The sequence below is a fragment of the Cibotium barometz genome, chromosome 10, assembly GCF_041138505.1.
Source record: "Cibotium barometz isolate CiBa-2024 chromosome 10, ASM4113850v1, whole genome shotgun sequence".
Taxonomy (NCBI): domain Eukaryota; kingdom Viridiplantae; phylum Streptophyta; class Polypodiopsida; order Cyatheales; family Cibotiaceae; genus Cibotium; species Cibotium barometz.
Genome location: NC_141055.1, coordinates 30,939,269 through 30,960,439, shown reverse-complemented (window position 1 = coordinate 30,960,439; position 21,171 = coordinate 30,939,269). Strand labels below are relative to the sequence as shown.

At 40.6% G+C, this 21,171-nt stretch overlaps 1 protein-coding gene across 1 annotated transcript; it reads left to right on the top strand.

The window, feature by feature from the left end:
• Nucleotides 1-782: 782 nt before the first annotated feature.
• Nucleotides 783-4,482, top strand: LOC147634776 (putative pentatricopeptide repeat-containing protein At3g11460, mitochondrial). Its single transcript, XM_086803959.1, has 2 exons — nt 783-1,047; nt 1,139-4,482. The coding sequence occupies exons 1-2, from the start codon at nt 994-996 to the stop codon at nt 4,454-4,456; spliced, it is 3,372 nt and encodes a 1,123-aa protein (XP_086660085.1). The 5' UTR covers nt 783-993; the 3' UTR covers nt 4,457-4,482.
• Nucleotides 4,483-21,171: the final 16,689 nt, after the last annotated feature.

The following is a 21,171-nucleotide window of genomic DNA, read 5'->3' as shown; positions in this document are numbered from 1 at the left end:
GAAAAATGGTGCGCTTCCAGTACAATGGGCGAGGGCCGACGAAGCGGTCCCTGAGTGAAGTGCCAGGATACCTAAGGAGGATCCTGGGTGGAGGGTTCTAACCAGGAGATGCACGGGCTCGCGGTACCTATGACACCCATGCGTATGTCGTGGAAGATATGTATGATGGACGAAATGATTATTGTAATCCGTTAGTGGATCTCGTTGATGCTGACCAATTGGTCTTAACGTAGAGTCCAGAGTGATACTGTTTTTTGAAAAACAAAGGACTGGATGGAATTTTTGAGTTATGACATCTGTAACCAGTCAATAGATTATTTTATATGTTAAAGTTTTAAAGAGGAGTGTGTGCGTATCTGTATTCGAAAGCAAAAGTTAAGAAAGACATTCAATTATGGGTGGATAAGTAATTGTCTGGTTCTACCGATTCCAGTAGTTGGGTGGTGGCTAACCTATGGGCCGGATGGGGTTAGGCTCTGGAATCACTGGAGTTTTAATAATTAAATTGAAATAATAGGAATACGCTTAGAATTCGAGTAGTTAAATAAAAACCTAAAGAATTTCTCAAATGATTAGATCAACGGCTGTGCCTGATTTCGGTTAGAAAAAAAGCGTTGATTTCTTCAAATTAAGTCAGTGATAGTTTTCCTTCTATCTAGTTTAATCAGGTGAAGAATAGTTTAGTCTCTTGACCCCGTTAGAAAATTCGTTAAGAAAATAAAAAAGGTGGAATCGTCCCCGTTTTTCGGACAAAAAAAAATTTCCCCAATTTCGGAGAGCGAGGCCCCGAGTGGGAAACCCTGTCCCGCGCAAGAGGAAGCTACTTCCGCTACTAGCAACCGGGAATCCGGTGCGCGGAGGGAGCACACGGGTCCACAAAATTCTGGGCACGGATAAATAATCGGCTATCGAAGCTGGCATCTCAATAATCTACCGAGTTCGAATGGGTATGAGATCACCAACACCCATTCTGCTGTCAGTGCCTTGCAGAGTATGGCGGGACTATTTCAGGGATCCGTCCCGGCTCATGGATATCAAAACAACCCAGTAAGTGCACTCTGTAAATTTTGTACAGAAATGTTTTCTTCAGGTTAGAGAAATCGCTTGTTTGATTATGTTTTTTGGTGACCCTCCCCAGGAAAACCTTGCGGTTTTTGACTGCAAGCATGGCATCACCCAGAAACGCCGCCCACTCCGGTCTAAGAACAGCCTTGAGCAGGAGTGTGAAATCAACAAGGCCAAAGCATCTGGTCACCACCAGTGTGAGAACAAGGCGGCCAAAGCATCTGTTTGTGAGATCAGGTCTGCCCCAGCAGAGCCTGAATTGTTGGAGGAGCTAGATGGCTATGGTGGGTACATATGCAACCCTAGCTTTATGCTCTACAAAGAGCACTTGCAAGAGAATCTTGGTTTAGGGATTGCGAGCATAGAGGAGGCCTTTGTTTCCTTTGCATCGACGCCCCGTGTGCCATCAATAGACAGCTTGTTTTCCATCTTGCAGAAATGCAGATTAACGAAAAACATTGTGAATGCCATGTGTATGCATTTGCACATCTGCAACTATGGCTTGGAAGCTCATGGGGCACTAGGAAACTACCTTGTTCCACTGTTTGTGGATTGCAGCAGCATGTCGGATGCCAGTCGCACTTTCACTAGGCTGTCATGTAGAAATGAGTCTTCTTGGACCTCTCTCATTGAAGGGTATATGGAATATGGTGAACTGCAGCTGGCCTTCCTTTTGTTCAAGAAAATGCAAGAGGATTCTATACATGCTAGCTTATTTACGTTAGTGGCTTTGGTGAAAGCTTGCACCAAGCTCAAATGTGTGGAAAAAGGCAGAGAAATACACTCCGAGATTGTTAGAGATGGTTTTGAAGGAAACCTTTTTCTTGGGAGCATTCTGGTTGATATGTACGCCAAATTAGGCTACCTTGACGAAGCACGAGATGTGCTTGATGAGCTTCCAGTTCGCAACGTTGTCCTGTGGACCACACTACTTGCAGGTTATGCGGAGCTGGGGCTAGGTGAAGCAGCACTGGATTGTTTGGAAGAGATGCAGGCGGAGGGCATGTCTCCAAATGCAGTGACACTTGTTTGCAGCTTGAAAGCCTGTGGTCGGGTGGGAGCCTTTGAAAAAGGCCAACAGCTACATGCTGAGATTGCCAAAGAAGAGTTTGAAAGAGATTTGTTTGTAGGCAACACCCTGGTGGACATGTATGCCAAGAATGGCTCGCTTATAGAAGCCCTGGAAGTGTTTGACAACCTGCAAAGTAGAAACATAGTTACCTGGAATGCACTAATTGCAGGGTATGCTGAGCATGGGTTCTTTTATGAAACATTGGATTGTTTGCAACGATTGCAGCTGGAGGGTGTCTCTCCAAATGCTGTCACTTATGTTTGTATTTTGAAAGCTTGCAGCACTCTGAGAGCCATAGACAAGGGCCAACTAATACACTCCAAAATCATCAGTGATGGGTTTGACGAGGATTTCTCAGTGGGCGTTTCTCTAGTGGACTTGTATGCCAAATGTGGCTCACTTGCAGAAGCTCAAAAAATGTTTGACAAGTTGCCCTCTCATGATGTTGTCTCTTGGACAGCCCTAATTGCTGGATTTTCTGAACTTGGGTTCGGTGAGGAAGCACTGAGTGGTTTGGAAGAGATGCAACTGGAGGGCTTGTCTCCAGATACTTTTACGTTTGTTAGTAGCTTGAAAGCTTGTTGCAGCATAGGAGACATCAGCAGGGGCTGTAGAATACATGCTGAGATTGCCAGACAGGGTTTTGAAGACGACATTTTTATTGGTACTACCTTAGTGGATATGTATGCCAAATTTGGCTCTCTTGCAGAAGCTCATGAAGTGTTTGACAAGCTATCTATTCAAACTGTAGACTCGTGGAATGCACTTATTGTGGGGTACACTGAACATGGGTTCTGTGAGAAAGTAGTGGAATTTCTAGAACAAATGCAACAAGAGGGTGTGTCTCCTGATGCCATCACTTTTGTTTGCATTTTAAAGGCTTGTGGCATTGTAGGAGCTATAATGAAGGGCCAAGAGATCCATACCAAGATTATCAAACAGGGCTTTGAACGAGATTCTTATGTCAGCAACACTTTAGTGATAATGTATGGCAAGTGTGGGTCCCTCGGAGAAGCTCATGACGTGTTTGATAAGCTTCCAATTCAAGATGTAGTGGCTTGGAACGCACTAGTTTTGGGATATGTTGAACATGGGCTTGGTAAGGAAACAATGAACCTCTTGGAGAAAATGAAAATTGAGGGCATTAACCCAGACATTGTCACTTTAGTTTGCAGTGTGAAAGCTTGTGGCATCACAGGAGCGGTAGACTGGGGCCGAGACTTACATTCTGAGTTTATCAAAAAAGGATTTGAAAAAGATGTATTTGTTGCAAACCCTGTTTGTGCTCAAGAAGTTGGTGTACATGAGGCTTCTGGAGTCATTGTGGCTAATGCCCTTATTGACATATATGGAAAATGTGGGTGCATGGGCGATGCCCAGCAGGTGTTTGATGCATTGCATGTCAAAAACCTGGTGACATGGAACACATTAATTGCAGGTTATACTAGGGAAGGAAAGTGCGAAGCTGTTTTTGATTTATTTGAGATGATGCTGGGAAACGGCATTAAGCCGGATGGAATCACATTCCTTAGTCTTTTAAATATATGTAGTCATGCAGGTCTTGTGGGAAAGGGTCAGAAGTACTTTGAGTCTATGAGCAAAGAGCATGACATTATGCCAACACATGCTGTTCAGAACTGCATGATTGATCTCTTTGGTCGTGCAGGCCAATTAGGTGAGGCAGTGGTGATGTTGGAGAGAATGCCATTTGGACCTGATCTTGTGACGTGGAGCATCGTGTTGGGTGCTTGCCACAAATGGGGCAACATAGAGCTTGGTAGACGGGCCTTTGAAAGTGGGGTGAGATTGGATGATAAATACACCCCATTATATACCATGATGTCAAATATCTATGCTGATGCTAACATGTGGGAGGATGCTGAGAAGATTGAGGCTTTGAGATTGGGTGTACAGGCACGAGAGGAGCAAGGAAAGAGCTGGATTGAGATTGGGGAAGCCGTGCATGTATTTATAGCCGAGAACAAGCGACATACTGAGAGAAAAGATGCACATGTTAAGGTGAACTCAGTTCTTGAGAAATTGGAGGAAAGGTTTGTGCTGGGAGACATATGTGAGGATCCAAGAAAGAACTTGTTATGCGGGCATAGTGAGAAGTTGGCTACTGTATGTGGTCTTGTGTATACTTTTAAGGGGACACCCCTACGCATTGTAAAAAAATCATTAGTTTGTGATGGGTGTCATGCATTCATGGCTTCTCTATCTAAGGTAGAGCTACGAAGTGTTATTTGCCGAGATGTCAGTGGTTTACATGTGTTTAAGGATGGTAAATGTTCTTGTAGGATGAATGATACACAATAGAATCTCTGAATTAGTATTCATATCAACCTGTGTACCTGTCTTTTGAATTTCGAAACGATTCACCATTCAGGAGCCTGGCAGCTGGATGTGTAGTAGCCTCCACCACATGGGGAAACCCCAAAACCCAAACATCTACATGGATTTACTTTTTGGACATTTGACTCCAGTGTTGTTAAGCACATATGCCACTAGAGAAGGGAGGGACGTATCACACATGCGGGGTGCAGGTGTGAGGGGAAGATAGGTGAGACGAACATGCCACGGTGATCTTTTGGGTTTCATCTGATGGAAGGGAATGTACCACCCTGAGGCAAAGCATTGGCGACAGGAACATGGGGTTGGGAGACTAGCATGCAGCAGATCCTTAACGACAGAATTTCCTGAGTCGTTTGCAAGCAGCTATAGTAGAGCAGGTTTTTCGAAGCCTGCATAGCTTAGTGTTTCTTGCACTGGTGGAAAAGTGAGCAGCCCATTCAGACATTAGCCCCTAACCACCTCAGCCCACAAAATGCATGCTTCAATTGAACTCAGCATGAATCAGCTACAGACTCTACATTATGTCAAGTTATCGAGGTTTTTACTTGGTTCAGGCACAAAAAGATATAATTTTCTTTTTCTTTTTTTCTGTGTCTCCTAATTTGGACTGAGTTAATAAGGGCTCATCTTACTGCATTTGGAATATTTAGCAACTTGCTTTGCTTGAAGATACTAGTATACATTTGGCATGATTTGAAAGCAAGTACAGTTGCCATGGTTCATTAAGCCTATACATATATTTGTTGCTTGCTTTAATTGAGATGCCAATACATAATTTCAGAGCAGAACGGAAATAACACACACTCTCTCTCTCTACCACAAATTCATTCATTAAAGAATTTATGTACTAGACAAAGAGGAAAAAATCTTCACATTTCCTTTAATCAAAAGTTAGATGTTCTACAAACTTTGGGTCAAAACAAGGAGTTTTAAGCCTAGTGATTACATATAATTGTGCAAGTTGTCTATTTGGATGAAACATGTGAAAAATAGATTCCATACGACTACATCCTTCTTTTATATGGGGGAGGCTAATGATTTTGAGAGAAGTTTGTTGTAGTATGATGTCAATAAGCTTATTATGTCACTGCCTAAGATAGAATCTCTTATTTTGGAAGGGTCTAGACACAAAGTCTATATTTTAGAAAGTGGCGTTTGTTCTTTTCTACGAAGAGAGTGTGGTTGAGACTAAGCCCTCTACCTCACTTTCCAATGCCACAATGCTTCCAACCAAATAATATTGGAGGTTTCATTTTGACCTAGTGGAAGGAGATCTTTTAGTTGATCACCTTCAAGAAATGCACATGTTAGAAGATGTTACATGTTGATAAAGCTGCAACGATGAATATAAAGATAAAGAAGAAATAAAATCCTCATGTTGAGCTATTAAGTCACCCATAGCATGAAGTACATGTTTTTTAATCCCACATGATTTTTTGATTTGAGAGAGAATGATGTACTAGAAGGTCATAGCTTGATTACACATTGCTTCGTCTTTCAATGATGCCTATAGAGATTGATAAAGTTGTGCATGTAGCCATATTTGGTAGTGATGTGTGTGAACACACTAGGACCAACCGGTGCACTTTTTCCCTCTTTATGAGGTTTTTTCCCTGTGCTTGTATACACCCATCTTGGGATATACTTATCATCTTTGTACATCACACATTCATTATCTATCTGTCATCTCATTGTGTGCTCCCTTGAGCTCCTCCACTCTCTGTGCGTGTGTGCGTGTGCGTGCGTACGTACGTGTGTGTGTGTGCGCGCGCGCGTGCATTCTTGCAACCCTATTTCTAACATTTGGTATCAGAGCATACACTCCTTGCCCCTGTGTTGCTGCCTATCTTTCACCCCGAGTCGCCTGTCTTCTTGAATCGGATCAAGGACCCCCCTAGAAGAAGAAATAGAATCGTGAGATGTGCAATACTTTGTACTACAATTTTTTGGTTTGATTTTCGTTCTAGGGGCCATTCGCACGGTTTTCGATTTTTTACAAACATCTTCGAGGACCCAATTTGCACTATTCTTCATCGGATTTTGGAGTAGTTTTGTTAGATCTACTACAGACGGGTGTGCAGATACATGAGACAACATCAACACACGCTCACCACACAGGATCTTGTCTACGAGCTTCACTTCAGCGACATTGATCTCTACATTTTACGAGTAAAATCTCAGTATACTCTGCATTTCTTTCATACACCTTGCAAGTCTCCATTGTCACATAGCCTTATTAGCAGCCACCTTGATTGCATCAAAGGAGCACTCAGCACTTTGCAAGTTGCATGATTGTTTGCTTGGGTATTATCAAAACTGGTAATAGATAGGGATGTATTTCGGATGTTATCCCCGCTGAGGATAAGCTTGATGGGACCAACTACTCGTTATGGTCCTATATGATGTGGCATGTATAGGTATCCAAAGGGATGTGGAATGTTGTGGTCGGTACTGAGAAATGTCCTGGTTCTTCATGATGTAGAAGTCACATCTGTAGACATGGACTTAATTTCACATGGTGCATTACCCGCAGCATAGCATACTTCTTACGTAGGAACAAACAAAGTGGGATGGAAGAGATGCATAAGCACATGAATTGCTTGCTTTGTCAGTCCAAAGGAGTATCATTCCTCACATTCAGTCATGCAAGACTACTAAACATGTTTAGGATGCACTTGCGTCATTGTACCAGGTATGTAATGAAGCACGTGTTGCTTATATATGCAAGCAACTAGAGAATTTTAAGGAGCACTTGCATCATTGTACCAGAGGTACGTAATGAATCACATGTTCCATGGATAGTTTTCTTATAAAATTCAAGGATTTTAAGGAGCAATTGGCTAGTGTTAATGAATTATATCCTGACATTTCATCGGTGCCTACTATCTTGAATGCATTTCCCGATTCGTATCTAGGTTTTGCTTCTACCATCAAACTCATGATGAAAGGCAATCCGAATGCCTTGAAGTTTGAGGAGTTGGCTTTTGTGCTCTTGCAAGAAGAGCAATCCAAGTAAAACAGACCTATCATGCGTATAGGAGATCAGGCTTTTGCTGCTGCCAGTCAACAAAGAGGCAAAGGTAAATCCTTTCCACAAGGTAGTTACAAGCCGAAATCAGAGTCATCGGGCAAGTTTGCAGATAAGGAAGGCGACAAGCCAAAAAAAAAGGACAAATGTAACTATTGCAGGAACCTTGGTCACTACATTAATGAGTGCAGGAAACGATTGTAGAAGGAGAAAAAGAAAGACTAAGGTATGGCTATAGCTAATGCGTCAGCATCTAATGCAGAAAATAGAGATTTTATAAAATATGCACATGATGATTGGGCTTTCATTGTGCATTGCAATTTTTGACCCTTCACATAAGGATATATGCATGGCTGTTTACAAATGTACATGTCTGGTATTTTGGCAGTGGTGCTAGTAATAAGCACATTACTTCTCATCGTAGTTTGTTCTCATCACTTGAATCTACTCCACAGGGAAACACTGTTACTTGTGCAAACAACTTGGTAAAATTGTTCTCACTGCTACAAATGGTGAAACAATCACACTTTCAGATGTATTATATATACCAGGGAGGATCAAGAAGAACTTATTATTTGTCTCTACCATTATTAAGGTTGGTTTAGTGGTTGAGTTTGTGGATGACATATGTATTGTTTATGATCGTAGTGATGGCAATACCATTGTTGCTTTTGGTACTTTGTTTAATGACCTTTACAGGCTAGATGCATATGAAAGACAAAGGCATGCTATATGTACAATTTCTGCCACAAAGGCAATAGGTGATGCTAAGCTATGGCATGCATGCTTTGGTCACTTGAAATTTGATAGTTTGCCATGTTTGCATAAACATGACATGGTGTGAGCTGCCACATCTTGAGGCCCCTATCAAACATGTTTGTGAGGACTATATTCTTGGAAAAATGCAACAGGCATCATTTCTCAAATATGGTTAAGTTAGAGCTATCCAAAAATTGTAGCTTATACACAGTGATGTATGAGGTCCTATGAGGACACCATCTATTGGGAGCTACCTCATTGATGATTATTTTAGAAATACTTGGGTATATCCATTGAAACATAAGTCAGAGGTTTTTATGTGCTTTAGGCACATAAAAACATAAGTCAGAGGTTTTTATGTGCTTTAGGCACTTTGCTACTCTGGTTCAAAATGCTTTTGCATGTAAGATTGGTACCCTGTGTATTGATTAAGGAGGGGAGAATATGTCTAAGGAGTTTCATGCATACATGGCTGATCATGGAATAAAACACCGATGTATTGTGCCTTATACACCTCAACAAAATGGTGTAGCTGAACGTAAAAAAAGGTCTCTCATGGAGATAACATGTTGTATGGTCAAAATTCAAGAGTTACCTCATGGTTTATGGTTGGAAGCAGTCATACATCTTTTGAAGCTTAGAATGGCAGAAAGCCATATGTGACTCACTTATGCATTTTTGGTTGTCTTGTTTATGCAGCTGTGCCCTAAGCAACTTCACAAAAAGGTTGATGATAAGGTTGTTAAATGTATTTTTGTGGGATACAGCTCAAAAAGTAAAGGCTACTATCTCTATCATCCTGCCAAGCGGATTCTTGTGGTGAGTGGAGATGTTGTATTTGTGGAAGATGTTATTCAGCCCTTGCTGTCATATAAAAAACAACAAAATGTATGTTTGTTGATATATTCGACACTCTCCTTCCATTGTTCAATGCACGACACATTGATATAGAGCAACTGGGTAATCAAAGGAATGCTAAAAATCAGCCCCCCACAGATTACGTTTAACTATGCCAAAATGGCTGGTGCAAACACTACGTGACATCAAATTGACCACTCCCTTGCCTACCAGAACACGTGCAGGTTCTCAATATAGCTTGAAAAGTAAAGGCTACTATCTCTATCATCCTGCTACCAAGCCAATTCTTGTGGTGATGAGTAGAGATGTTGTATTTGTGGAAGATGCTATTCAGCCCTTGCTTTCATGTAAAAAACAACAAAATGTATATTCACAAGACATATTTGACACTCTCCTTGTATTGTTCAATGCAAGATACATCGATATAGAGCAATTGGGTGATCAAAACAATGCTGAAAACCAGTCCACACAGGTTACACATCAGCATGTTTTTCACCCCATAGATCAGCCTATTTTGATGAGGAAAATGTGGATGATGCAATTGATAAGGAAAGAACGAAAAATTCAGGCGTCAAAAAGTATGCCAAAATGGCTGGTGCAAACACTACGTGTGACAGCAAATTGACCACTCCCTTGCCTACCAAAACACATGCAGGTTCTCATCATACATCTCATGTTGATGAAGGTTATGCTCTTATTGTTGCCAGTTTATGTGATGAAGAAGAACCTGTCTCCTTTTGATAAAGTAAATGAATCTAAAAATTGGATGAGTGCTATGCATCTGAGTATGATTCAATACTAAAAAATGATACATGGTATTTAGAAGCCATTGGTAGTACGAAATGGGTTTACATGCTCAAACATAGGATAGACGGTGCCTAGTGAGCAATACAAAGCTAGGCTTGTTGCAAAGGATTATGAGTAAGAGAAAGGCATTGACTATGGGGTGACACCTTTGCATGCACATGTCATTTGACTACCATGCGGAGTATCATTACATTAGTAGCACATAAAGATTAGAATGTACACCAGCTAGACATTAGGAGAAATGTGGGCTCATTTTTTGACCTTTTAGTTTTAGAGAGAGAGTGGCGCTCAACCAATGAGGAAGAGGCTTCCGAACAAAGAAATTTGGCATTTTAAAGCAAGAATTCAAGTAAATAGAGTAAAATTATGCTCAAAATGCATCTTAAAATAACATTTACTCAAATTAAAATAATAATAAAATAATGCTACCGAATCTTTGCACGTAATCTTTGCAAAGATTCGGTAGTATTATTTTATTACTATTTTAAGTTGAGTAAATGTTTCCCCCCCAAACTAGCTCTGATCTTCTTCGTCTCCAACATAGTCGTTCTTTCTTTTTTTATTGATAAAATATACATTATCACCACCAAGTTTGCCTATTCTTCCTCAGTGTAGACACCATCACTATCATCTACATCATAAATTACATTGCCAAAAGACATGGATGAAGCATCTTCCTTGATGCTATCTAGTTGTTGCAACAACAATCTTTTCTTCAAGGTGAAGACCATGCCAAAAGATGTGGATGAAGCATCTTTCTCGACGCTATCTCTACAACAACATTCTCTTCTTCAATGTGAAGACCATGACTTGCTAAGCTTTAAGCCTTGTTTGTACTTTGCTTCTTGCACCCTATGATGAGATCTCATTCTAACTCAACCTAGGAATTTTCTCCTTAAAGATAACTATTGTTGGCTTCCTCCAATGATATCCTAAATTTACAAGACTAAAGTGATAGAAAAGTATACCTACCTCATCAATATTTAGGGGACTTGTGCTAGGGGTATTCTTGCTTCTTTTTCCTTTTTCGTCTTCATTGAGTGTGAGACTCTTTATTTCTAAGCTACATTTCCCAAAAAGGCATTTTCATGTTTGTTCTTTCTATACGAGTGAACTTGAGAGACATCATTTTGTTCCTATTATCTTCTTTTGCAATCTTAATCACTTTGCCAATTCAAAAGGGATGGCCAAGTTCATCCTCTTTTGCCAAGGTAGACATGAGCGTATCCTCCTTGGATGTCTTGGGGATCTCCACTCTATAATTCTTAAAGTTTTTTCTTTCTTATTTTGGCTCTTCTATACCCTAGGTATATCTCCCTCTAGAGTTAGTGCAAAGGATGTTCTCAATCGTCTATTTGTGTGAAACAAATGTTTTTAACTCGAAATTGGCCACAGAAATAGGTTTAAAGATTCAAATTATCTTCACAGGTTTCAGCAAGAATTTACTCTTGATCATCAAAGATCTCTTCCCACCATTTCACATCTTGTTGTCATGCATATTTCTTTTCTTTGTCTACCAACCTTTTTCTCTATTCAATGCACATGATTCTTTCCATATTTGCAACATCTTTGGCCTCCTTCAAGTATTCAATGGCTTCCATCTTATCCACTTTCATATTCAAATCAATACAAAGAACATGCACATGAATCCCAAAGGGACCAGCTCCTAGGTGAATTCAAGAAAACTAAAGCCAAAGAAGCCCAAGCCTTCCATGCAGCTAACTAGTTTGCAAAGGAGTGTAAATATGTCCTCGTAGGCCAACCAAAGAGGTACCCAAAGCTCTTAGCAATTTTCACGAGGAGGATAACCAATAGAATGATATGCCAGGATGAAATCTCCACACTTATGCCACTGGCATGATTGGTGACATTATGGGTGATATGCCCCCAGTGGTTTATAGGTTGTGTGATAGCCACTTTGGTTCACTAGAGGTATGACATAGTTATAGTGCTAGCTCATGTAGTTGGGTTCACACTATGGACCGACCTTGTATGTTTTAATAGGAGAGTATTTTCCCTTATAGTGCCAGCTAATGGAGAACCTTGTATGTTTTAGTAGGATAGTACTTTCCCTTATAGCATGTACACTTATCTTTATGTTATGGTTGTAGAGAAAAGAATAGAATAAAAGAAAATTTAACCATCCATCTCTCTTGAGTGTGCTTGTCTACTCTTGTTGTGTGTGTTTTCTTGCAAGGATCTCAAGCTCACCCTCACCCCCACATTTTTCTCATGGTATCACACCGATGTGTGCGTAAAGAGCTCTCCTTCTCCTCTACATTTGTCTCATGGTATTTCCAGTTTGCATGAAGAGCTCAAGAGGCAAGGAGATAAAGTAGCACATGAGTAAGGGTAACTCCATCCCTTTCCATTTGATTTGGAAGCAAATCTCTAGGTAGCTGCTAGTCAAGAGTAGTAGGCACCAACAATAGGCACAACAATAAGGTGCAATGTTATAGCTTGAGGCATCCTTTGCGATAAAGCAAAGGAACATTATATTGTGTGGGCCAAGTTTTGGTTCTACAAGTTTTGTGTAAGCACTCTGTGAAAGTGTTGAATTTGACTGTGTATGCCCAATTTTTGCTTTGGTGCATAGTTGTGTGGTAGAAATTTAGTTGCAAAGGGACATTCTATAAAGAGAATATGAAATTTGTAGGTTATGAGCGGATGTAAGTTTTTATACGTGCAAAAATTTTTGCAAGCACTTTTTGGTAATTTGTAATAGGTAATCATGTCTAACAATCTATCCTAGATCATGAGAGCAACAAGCTAGACATAAACAACTTCTAAGCATGAAAGTTTAGGATGAGAAACTTACTCATGGGAAATGGATATTAGAAGTTTGTTTCAAATGGCGATAAGGATGCGAAGATTATAGAAGAAAATGTCACTCCTCAATAGTCACAAACCTTTAAGAATTAGCATGAGAAAGCCAGCAAAGTTGTGTATTGGTTGTCAACTAGCATTTTGGATGCTATAATTGATCAGATATAGGATGCATCGATACCTAAGCACTAGGAAACTAGGTCATATATAAAGAGAATATGAGATTTGTAGGTTATGAGTGGATGTACATTTTTATACCTGCAAAAGTTTTTGCAAGCACTTTTTGGTAAGTTGATAATCATGTCTAACAATCTATCCTAGATCATGAGCAAGAAGCTAGACATGAACAACTAAGTATGGAAGTTCAGGATGAGAAACTTCCTCATGGGGAAATGGATATTAGAAGTTTGTTTCAAATGGCAAGAAGGATGCGGAGATTATAGAAGAAAATGTCACTCCTCAATAGGCGTAGACCTTTAAGGATTAGCATGAGAAAGCCAACAAAGTTGTGTAATGGTTGTCTACTAGCATTAATTGATCATATACAGGATGCATCGATACCTAAGCACAAGGAAAGTAGGTTATATATAAAAAGTAGAATGGCATTAAAAGTGGAAAGTTGCAGCACAAGGAAACTATGCCTCACGCAAGCAAGCCAAAGATAGCAGTAAATAGCTTTTTGTGATGTAGCATAATATTAGTTTCATGATGCAGATGCACGGAATTCAGATACGTCTATGAAAGCAAGATTGTTGCCTTCGGATATGCACATACCTATGGCAATGAGTATGAGGATAATTTAAGCCCAGTTTCTAGGATGGAAATAGTGAGAGCAGTTTGCTAAGGTTGGAGCTCTACGAGATGGTCTTTATAGCAAATGGATATGAAGAAAGAATTGTTACATGGATGTAAAGAATTCTTTGTTATATGGCTATTTATAGGAAGGAGGAGGTCTACATGGTGCATCCACAAGGATATAAGGACCATGCATAGCCCGATTGGAGTGCAAATCCACCAGTTGGTATTGCTTAACTTATGTTTTGTTGTTTAATTGACTACCTTGGTGCAATGGAGCATGGAGCAACCCTTCAAGCTAAAGTTGCATGTGTGTAGTTCAATTTCCTTTGATTCAAGCTCTATCTTCTTGCATTCACTAAGTTTTTGGGTTTGGTTCATTCTTGGCATTAATCTCACCATTAAATGGACTTGAGACACCATTAGGCTACATTGAGCATGTCATTAGGTAGATTAACAGTGCATTAATCTTTATATCAAATCAAAAATCCCAAAAAATGCATCATTAAGCAAGGATTAGAGGGGCTAAACCTAGATTTTTTGGTCAAAGTGTGAAAATAGCTCCCTAGTTTGCCTATGTATGTGCTTAATAGAGCCCAGGAATGCATGTTCATAAGTAGGAATGCATGTCCCTACGTCTAATAGGGGGAATATGGACAATATCCTCAGTAAGGAAAGGTGAGAAAATATTTCTTCTATAAATTGCCATAATGCTAAAAAGGACTAAAATTTGAACCCATGCGCCCAAAATCCCACCACTATAATTGACAAAACTATGAGGTTGACATACATATGTACTCAGCAAAATATAGCCACGCACATTCCCATGTCATCTAGCCACCCTTTTTTACACATTGCCATGCATGTTCCCTGACTTTGTGAATACACATTTGCAAGTCAAACAGGGATCTAGTCACCCATGTTTGCACATCACCATGCATGTTTCCTAACTTGTGAATGCACATTCCTTGACTTATGAGATATGTTTACAAGTCAATTAGGGACTTGGCCACACACGTTCCCATACGTTTCCTAGCTTGTGAATGCATGTTCCCTGACTTATGAGCATACGTTCATAAGTCAATCAGGGACTTGGCCACACACGTTCGCACATCGCCATGCATGTTCCCTAACTTGTAAACACATGTTCGCAAGTCAAACAAGGACATGGCCACGTACGTCCCTATGTCATCTAACCATGCACATATATAAGTGGGAACGCACATTCGCAAGTCACACACGAACAAAAAAACTTAAAAATCCACAAAATCTAGAATTTCTAGAGCCACCTTATGACTTGTATATTTGAGCAAGGTGTGCTCTAAGATGATCACCCTTACATGTGCACAAGATTAGGAAGGATTTTCGGACTCAATCCCCCCACTAGAGTGCCTAACAAGAGTCAAGAAACCCTAGTAACTGAGTATTCAAGCGATATAGCGAAGACGCTAGCTTAAGTGAGTCACACAGTGCAATCTAGTATAGGGAGAGACATCAATGCCTTAGGATCCCACATGCCTACTATAGTGCTATCACTACAAGAAGGGACCTCACTGGGTGGAAGAGCGTCCCATTTAGAAGGCTATGGCAGCATGCACAAACCAACCCACTAGCACCTCTCTAGTTATGCTATTGATCACATAGATCGACAAGTTGTTGCCCCAACTGGAACTCGTTAATTGGCCACTATACCATGTGCCTAGATATAGTGAAATATCCATTCATATCTTGGGTGTGGAACTGAGTCTTGGGCTTGATTTCTGTGCACTCATGGTATTTGCAGTAGGGTTTATCTCTATAAGGATTTCCCATTGAGAGTATCTACCCTAGGTCCCCAACCCAAGAGCATAAGGTGACTACAAGCATTAACTTGCTAAGTGTCAGAGATGGGTTAGTACAAACCATTCCTCTTAATGATGTTGAGATGAGAATGCAAAATAGGAGGAGAGCCACTGTCCACAAACCTCGAGAAGCTTCAGGTCCGGGGGCATAGAGACCCCAACAACCAACAATCGCTGAAGTCTTAGAATATTCTAAAGTCACCCCCTTGGTATCAAAAGACAAAGGTCCAAGAAGATAGGACAAGGGGGGAAGACTGTAAGACAGTTCAAGAGGCTTTAGGAGGTGAGGATATAGCTTCTAATGTCTCTTCATCCTCTTCTGAGGAGGAATTGAATCCTCAACCTACCATGGACCAAGTAGACCCTAGCAACCCACCTAAAAAGTTGGCAGATATCCTAACCCAATTGAGGATAAAAGCAACTCAAGAATTGGTAGAGTAAGAGGATGCCAAACGCAATTGGAGGGGGAACCTTGAGCAGTTCCCACTATCAAAGTGGAAAAGCTAATGCAGATGCCAGTTTCACTTTGCTTAAGAGAAGATTGGGAAAAGAACCAGTTTGTTCCATAACGCGAAGAGACTCAAAACAAGGAAAAGTGGACAAAAGCTTTGAAGCCATTACCTCCAAAATCTTGGGAGATGATAAAAGAGTTCCACACTAGAAAGGGCGTGTACACATTCCATATAACTTTACTGGTCCTGATATCTATGTAAGTGATAATGGACACACCTACAGAACATAGCAGGATTCACTGCGCCTTCTTCTCCTTCCCCAATGTGAAACATAGCACAACTAACATGACACCACCTTCCTCTCCTCCTAAGTCCAAATTTATGTTGGCTCCTTGCTACTCCTTAACTACGAAGGAATCCCAAGTCTATGGAAGAAGGACCTAAAGGATTGGAAGGAATGAAGACTAAGAGTGGTCATAGAAGAACAACCACCTTAAGACTCCTCAAATGAGTCTAATGATGATGATGAGCCCGCTGGGGAAGAGGCAGTTCACCAAGCTTTTCCAATAGTACTACCGATGAATAAATTAGGTCACTACCTCGAGAGTGATGACATGAATGTCAGCCTTCTAGTAAAATATAAGGACAATCAAGTCACAGCCATCCTAGATGAAGGGGTTGGAATCAACATTATTACCAAGCAATGCTAGAGGAGGAGAAGTGGGGGAAACCTTCACTTGACATTACTAGCCTAACAATTAATCTTACTAAAACAAGGCCATAGAAAAACCCATGGGGCTTTTGGCCTAAGTTTTCGCCACTCTTTTATGGTAATGAACTTTTCTCAACAACCCAACTCTTATGATTGCATCCTAGGCAGACCCTTTATGAGAGAGGCCAGAATGGTTCATGACTAGGACAGATACATATCTATATATGGGAAAGGAATGATTTAACCCTAAAGGTAAACCTAAGAACATCATGAGTCTGAAACACCGTAGAACTAAACATGTGCCTCACATGTCATAAAACATTACGAGAAGTGTGAGAGAAGAGTTTTCTTCGCTACTACTAAAGCCAAGAACATTCTCTGAATTGGATGCACATCCTTACAACCACCACGAACATCCTCCTAAAACTAGAACATACACAAGATATGCCACAATGGATGGCAAGGGAATTGTTTCTCTCTATATGTTGAGTGTGCTACATATAGCAATACAATGTACGCCCAAATTTAAAGGCATATTCATACGAAAAGGTGGAAACTTTGGACCCAAAATGCTCAAAAAGAGAAGATTTATATCTCTTCCAACAAGGAACGAAGACCATTGGCTTTCGATACATTAAGGCCATAGACTCATAGACTGCCATGTGGACTTTTGCCACCAATTGGAAAAAGAGCTCAATATTTATGAGATTCTAATCAAGTTGTAATTTTGATTACCTGTTCGGCCACCTCCTTGACCGCGTCCACGGCCTCCTCTACCTCGTCCTCTTCCTGAACTCGTGTAGAAGGCATGTTGCTCTGAACTGTTTTTGCTTTGTGAAGACTGTTGGTCTTCACCCAAGTTCTTTTCTTCGATAATCAGCATAGACACCAAATCTGTAAAGTTGGGAATGTTTTCCCGATTCTGAATAGACGTCTTAAATGCCTTGTATTATGGCCCGAGACCACGTAGACAGACTTCCACCTTGTCATCATCATCTACTGACACACTAATAGATGCAAGGGATTCCACAATACCCTTTATCTTCAACGCATAGTCATTCACAAACATGCTCTTTTTCTCCACAGTATGAAGTTCATTCTTCAACTGTATCTTACGTGCCTTGGTATTTGTTTCATAAAGCTTTACCAAGGTGTCCCACGCCTCCTTAGGGGACTTGGCATCCTGAATGTGACCAATCATGGTGTCCTGTATACTAATGGAAAGCCAATACATTACTTTCCTGGCTCCTTGGTTCCAGTCTTTAAACTCTTTCACATCTGCAGCAGTAGGATTTATGTCCGGTATCTCCAGTGCCTCTTCATGTTCACCTTCTATGTAGTCCCAATAGCCTTTTCCCATCAGGAAATTAGTCAACGTGAATCTCCAAGCATGGAAGTTATTCTTATCCAGCTTCTCAGCCACAATCTGTGTTATGCCATTATTAGACATCTTGCCAAACACACAATTTTACCAGAAACTGCACTCTGGTTTTTCTTGCACAACTGCTGTATTTTCTGCACAGCGGTACTGCAGTCCACTCAAATGTCACAACCAGTGACCTCAATGTGCATACATACACCCAATGGCAACTGTAGGCCTCTTTGCAGCACCCACAGTGTCTGCACAGTCAATCTGTCTTCCTGCAGTACTTAAAACAGAGTTCTGCAGAGAATCGATGACTTACCCGCAGTGCTCGAAATCGCCTGCTTTCTGAAAAACGGAGGTCCAGACGCGCCCGAAATGCGTTTTCGGCCCGAAAATTTCAGGCCAAAGGACTCAGGCCAAAGGACTGTATAGTTGCCCTATATCTTTACTCCCACGAAGAAAGCTCCTCAATCAGAGACCATTTGCTGGTGCCTCCCGTAGAGCTCCCGACAAGGATGTAGTCACCAACACAAATAGGGAAGAGTAGTTGCAGCTCTTACCCTCGTACCACTTCCTGTGGTTCTCTTGCTTGCAGCTCAGCCCTTAGCACGAACCAGGCTCTGATACCATAAAAAGATGTAGGGGGAAGAGAGCTTGAGCTCTTGCAAGCACACACACACACTCACAAAACCCTAATAGAGAACACACAAGGTGAGAGACTGAAATCTTCTTCTTCTCTACTCAACACTCAACACACCATATACAAGAATAAGAGTACACACAATATGAAAGGTACTCAACCAATACATACACGGGTTCTCTATAGTGTGAACCCGACTAAATGAGCTGGCGCTATAACTATGCCAGTCTCTAGAATGGCTGTCACACAGCCTGTCATCCCACTGGCCGCATATCACCCAAGATCTCACCAACCATGCCAGTGGTGTAAGAGTGGGGCCTATCCCCCAGGCGGGTCATCAGTGTCCACCGCCTCACTAGAGCTCGATATCTCAACAGAAAAGACCTAAGTCTAGAGGAAGAAAGGACCTATTTGACCTACTCAAAGAGTTCCAAAACTACTTCGCTTAGAAATACACTGACATGAGCCAATGGAGGCACCGCCTCTACTAGTGGTAGGGTGTTGAAGTCCCATGCATGAGGTGCTAGGTTCAAAACCTGCTAGCTGTTGACGGCGGCATGAAAAAGCACACATGCACATGAGTACAAAGATCTCCAAAAAAAAAACACTGACATGAAGGGTGTACCTCCGGAAGTGCTTAAGCACACTATTCCTATTGTTGAAGGAGTAAAGCCATTAAGGCACACATATGAACCCAAAATACTCTAGGATGGTCAAGGACAAAATTGGCCTCATCAAAGTTGGATTCGTTTTATAAGATAGAGCATACGGAATATCTATCCCTAGTAGATGTCATAGTGCCTAAGAATAACGGGAAAATTTGAGTTTTTGTTAATGTTAAAAAGTTTAATGCAACCACGATAAAAGATCATTATCTATTTCCGTTCACTAAGCATGTGTGATGGAATGCATAGCATTAGCAAAGAGGCCTATATCTTCCTTGATGGTTTTTCAAGCTATAATCAAGTGGATATAGACCTAAATGATCAATATTTGCCACGGAATGGGACACTTATGTGTATAGAGTTATGCCATTTTGTCTACCCAATACCTCGGTCACTTTCTAAAGGCTCATGTGCAAGGAATACCTTAAGGAGTTCCTAGAGGTTTTCATGGATGACATGTCAACTCCAAATGGAACTCACATCTCTGGTGCCTAAGGTTGGCACTTTCTAATTTTGAATAATTCAATTACTCCAAATGATCCAGATTCTCCACCACCACCCCCAAGGCAAGCCTCTCCCTCTAAGAAGAAGAAGAAGAAAATGCCTATACATTCACCTTTAAAGCATTTTATGTTTAAGCAAGAAACTGCACAAAAAGAAACCAAGGGTGCTCCTCAACAAGGCACACATAAAGAAACCAAAGGCACTAAAATAGGAAATACCTCAAAGAAAAGTGGTCCTCAAGTAGGTGCCAAGAAGGGTGTTGGCAAGAAAGCTAAGAAGGAACTCACGTTCAAGTTTACAAAGGAGGCCACAAAACCAGAGAAGACAAAGGGAGACATGGAGACAAAACCAAAGGAGATGGAGACAAAATAGAAAACTTCATTCTCCTCCCTATTTATCATTGTAAATAGTTGTAAATTTCCTTCTATTTTTATAATCTTGCATGTAAATTCTCTTCTCATGTTGTGATGGTTTTTACTCAAAACACATTTGTACTTGAGTTTGTAATGGTTTTGAGATATTGTGCCATAATTGTCATCTCGTGTGACGAGTACATCTCTAAAAGTAAAATATTAGAACTCTTAAAGGGATTCATAAAAAGAGCTCTGAATATTGTGATTCTAAAAGATAGCAATTACAAAGACACAACTATTACAAGACAAAACTTTTCATTGATGAATTACATACATAAATTTACAAAATCCAAAGAGTAAATAGACTTCATAAAAAACTCCAAGCTTTCTTATTAAGTCATGCTTATACAATCATATTTCCAATCATCATCTACCAAGGTCTTCGACTCCATTCGTATTTGAATCGTTCTATTCTTCACCTTGAATTATGCCCCACCTATATCTTCACTTCCCATGATATTGAGGTGCTCCCTAATATTTAGTAGCCTCCAATGCATGCTTGCACTTACAATTTCCACCACACCATTGGGCAACCTAACGTATATGTCAAGAGGTAAAAAAACTTGTTCATCTACTTGCAATGGGACCCAACTACTATTTTTTTCATCCACCGTTTGTAAATAATAATAATAAAAGTGAATGTATAAGGTAGCACGAGCTTTAAGATACCGAAATGTAACACTGGACTCTACTATTTTGCACTTGAATGTATCATCCTTATGCTTCCCCTCTACAATGTCCCACTGCTTTTCCAAGCAAGGCAACCATGTCATCACCTAGTACTTTCTTGCACACACAAACATGGTAAGTGTTTGTGAGAAAGTAAATTGATTGAACATCTTAACAAAAAGATGAATTGAACATACCCAACTGAGACCAACAGATCGAGATGGCTTTGTAAACTTCAAAGATCCTTGTATGTACAAAGCATCTTTGATTTCATAACCATAACCATCCAAGCATCAGGAGTTGGCCATTCAACAGAAGAGAGGAGAGGAGATGTGATGATCTCT

What these genes read in the sequence shown, in the direction of transcription:
- LOC147634776 (XM_086803959.1), top strand. Translation starts at nt 994, where the DNA reads ATGGCGGGACTATTTCAGGGATCCGTCCCGGCTCATGGATATCAAAAC. An exon ending in ATGGATATCAAAACAACCCA is followed by an intron (nt 1,048 to 1,138) that starts GTAAGTGCACTC and finishes GACCCTCCCCAG; the next exon opens with GAAAACCTTGCGGTTTTTGA.